Source organism: Gavialis gangeticus, unplaced genomic scaffold, assembly GCF_001723915.1.
Source record: "Gavialis gangeticus isolate Ggan-Ray unplaced genomic scaffold, GavGan_comp1, whole genome shotgun sequence".
Lineage (NCBI taxonomy): Eukaryota > Metazoa > Chordata > Crocodylia > Gavialidae > Gavialis > Gavialis gangeticus.
This window is the reverse complement of record NW_017728997.1, coordinates 38,699,670-38,702,741: the sequence shown is the minus strand read 5'-3', so window position 1 is coordinate 38,702,741 and position 3,072 is coordinate 38,699,670. Positions and strand designations below refer to the sequence as shown.

General features: G+C 43.8%; 1 protein-coding gene across 1 annotated transcript in view; it reads left to right on the top strand.

Moving 5' to 3' along the window:
• SYN2 (synapsin II) overlaps window positions 1-3,072 on the top strand; it is a 509,614-nt gene that overhangs the window by 351,399 nt on the left and 155,143 nt on the right. Inside the window, exon 8 of the mRNA XM_019505084.1 lies at window positions 760-862. Coding sequence (XP_019360629.1) covers window positions 760-862 — 103 coding nt within the window. The remainder of the gene's footprint in view (window positions 1-759; window positions 863-3,072) is intronic.

Sequence of the window (3,072 nt, the reverse complement as noted above, 5' to 3'; positions counted from 1 at the left end):
TACATTACAATACTATAGATCAGGGGTGGGCAAAGGGATTGGCCCCACAACATCCTCCATTTCCCAGCCGCTTCTGCCTGCATCGCAGCAGCTGATTTCCATGAAAATACCAGGAGCAGCAGGGCTGTGATAGCATAGGGCCAGGGAAACCAGCCCAACCAATACTGGTGAGGCACACAGCTCGGCAGGGAGCTGCTCCAGAGCCAGGGCTGAGACAAGGGCTGGGATCTTGTGGCAGACCTGTGATCTGCTCCTCTCACACACCAGGCAGGGGCACATAGGCAGCAGATCACAGATCTGCCCTGGCTCTGCACCATGCTGTCACTGTTGCAGAATCCTAGCCCTGGCCCTGGAGCAGCTCCTCACCCAGCCACATACCCTGCCAGCACTGCATGGGCCAGTCTCCATGGAAACCCTGGCCTCCCACCCTCATGGCCCAGCTGCTCCTGTCATTTCCATGGAAACTGGCCTAACCACATATGCAGGGGCTGCTGGGAAATGGAGTCCAGCTGCCAGCCAAGTCTGCCATTTTGCCCACCCCTGCTATAGATGTTCTATTAAATTCTATAGACTGAATTCCAACCCTCTATATCATTTTTTATTGAACTGTATAAGACTTCTGTATAAAGAACTATTCCACAGTTTCACTGTTAAATGATTTATTTATAAGTGTAGCACTGACCACCCTGAGTGCATATTTGGTTGATAATAGATGAAAGATAGTATGAGACTCATAGAAATGGTCTTTTCACTCAACAGGTACAAGCTCTGGGTTGACACCTGCTCTGAACTGTTTGGTGGTTTGGATATCTGTGCTGTCAAAGCTGTACATGGCAAGGATGGAAAGGATTATATTTTTGAGGTAAGAGTTGTCTCATCATATGCTTTTACTTATTAAAAGACCTCAGTAAAACCACTTCCTGTAAGATTAGGCTGTCATTCTGGGTTGGTTGTGTCTCAAGGTATTTTTGAACAACGTTTAAGTCATAATGCAAGGCCACATGTCCAAGTTAGTGGTGTTGCTTACTGGAAAATATAACCATATCATATGGTAATGTTTTCTAGTCTTTGAGGAAATGTACACAAACTACAAAACACAGCCAAAATATCATATTTTCCCAACCCTTATGCTTCTCTTCCTGAATGGGCTCACCAATATTACTTTGGTGGAAGATTTATAGACAGAAATGTCCTGAAGGAACCCCAACAAAATTACATCTTTACATGGAAAAAGAAATTAAGAACATAGTAGAAACCATGTGCCTTTTTCAGCCTGAAATATGATTTTCGAGATCTGATACCTCATGAACCACCAATGCAAGAAGAGATATTGTTATGTATTGTTTTGAAAAGTATGAGTTTTTAACCCTTGCCATTTTGGGGATATTTTACCTCAAATTTGTCATTGATCACAGCCAAAAAATGAGTGATCCCAAGGTATTTATCAAACCACCCAAGATCTTTGCAGTATCCCAGTGCCCTTGGCTGCTGCTTTCCATTTTACTCAAGCCATCAAAATTGATGAAGATTGCATAATTTCACAGCCCTGCAGGCAATGCTGATTTGCAGAAACAAAAAAGCAATGGTGATTTTATGCAAGCCACCAAGTACATTGAGATCTTCAAGTTTTGCCCTCTTTCTAGTTAGTCATATCTGCCACTAAAATAACAGCACAAGGTAAAGTTAAACCACAAGGTTCTGGAGTGTATGCTGATTTTTTGTGAGAATCAGAAAAAATAAAGACACAAAACTTTAAAAAATGCCACTGGGACTCATCTGTCATCAGTATTGATTACTAAGTGCTGTCTTGGTAGAGTGTAGCTGAGGAAATATGGCAGCTTGCCACAAATCTTTAGTGCCATCATTTTCAAAACTTAATCACTATGTCCCTTTGATCTGGAAGAATGGAAACCACAGTAGTCACATTTCTTCCATCTGTCCATATCAAAACTATGATATACAAATCCTGCAGATCGAAGAAAATAATTCCATTCCAAGCTCCCCTAGTTTAACTCCTTCTCATATGCTGCAGATATCTAAATCTGCTGTGCTTCTTCTGAGTGGTTATTTTAATTTTTTTATTAATTTGTAGAACTTAGAGAGTAAGAAGAAGTATTCTAAAGATAACCCCCTCTTTTAGCTTGCTTCTAACCTAGGCCCACAGAGCAGAGCACTTACAGGGTTCTACTATGACTTGGAGGTGTGAGTTCAAGCCCTTCTTGGAAAGCTGCCTCCAGCTTTTGCAGCTGTAAATGGGTGACCAGATATGATGCTAGATCAGTTGTTCCCTTGCATGCTGTTGCTATAATAACTGGTGTCCCTTAACCCAGTGGGCTGCCAGACCTTGACTTGAAATATAAAGGATTGTTCTTGGACTCAAAGTTTACCATGGACATAGAGCAAAATTCTACAAGTTGCTGAGCCAATCTAGGAAAATTCACCACTCCCCTTAAGGCCAAAAGGCAGTTCATACCTTTCTGGATCAGGCCTACAGCATTCAGTCAGCATGAGTACCTGTGAGAATTCATGGGAGGAAAGGTAAGCTGCAGATGCAAGTGCAAACATGATACCTCTCCTGTCCTATCCTTCTATACCAGACAAGCTCCTGCATTTTAGATGATTACAATTCTAAACAGCAGAACAGTTTCAGAAATTGATCTCTATCTTTCCAGGAGCAGTAAATATATAAAAACTAGCTATTGCCCATCAAGAATGATGAATTTCAGGGAGTGTTTACATGGCCTCCCCTTCCCCCGCACCCCCTGCTTACCCTTCAGAGCCAGCCATGTAAAGACTCCCTCTGCCACCACCGCCTCTTCCTGCAGCCTCTGGTGCAGGGGCTCCCTTCCCCCTCCTGCCTCCACCTCACAGCGGGGCTTCCCCCGACTTCCCCTCCCCTCCCCTGCCCGCTCCCTTTCCTCCCTCCCCACTGATCTTTGAGAAGATCATCATGGAGCACATCTGTGATGGGCTGGCCTCAGAGATGATGCTCAAGGGCAATCAGCACGGTTTCATTAGGGGTAGGTCATGTCAGACCAACCTGATTGCCTTTTATGATCAGGTCACAAAAGC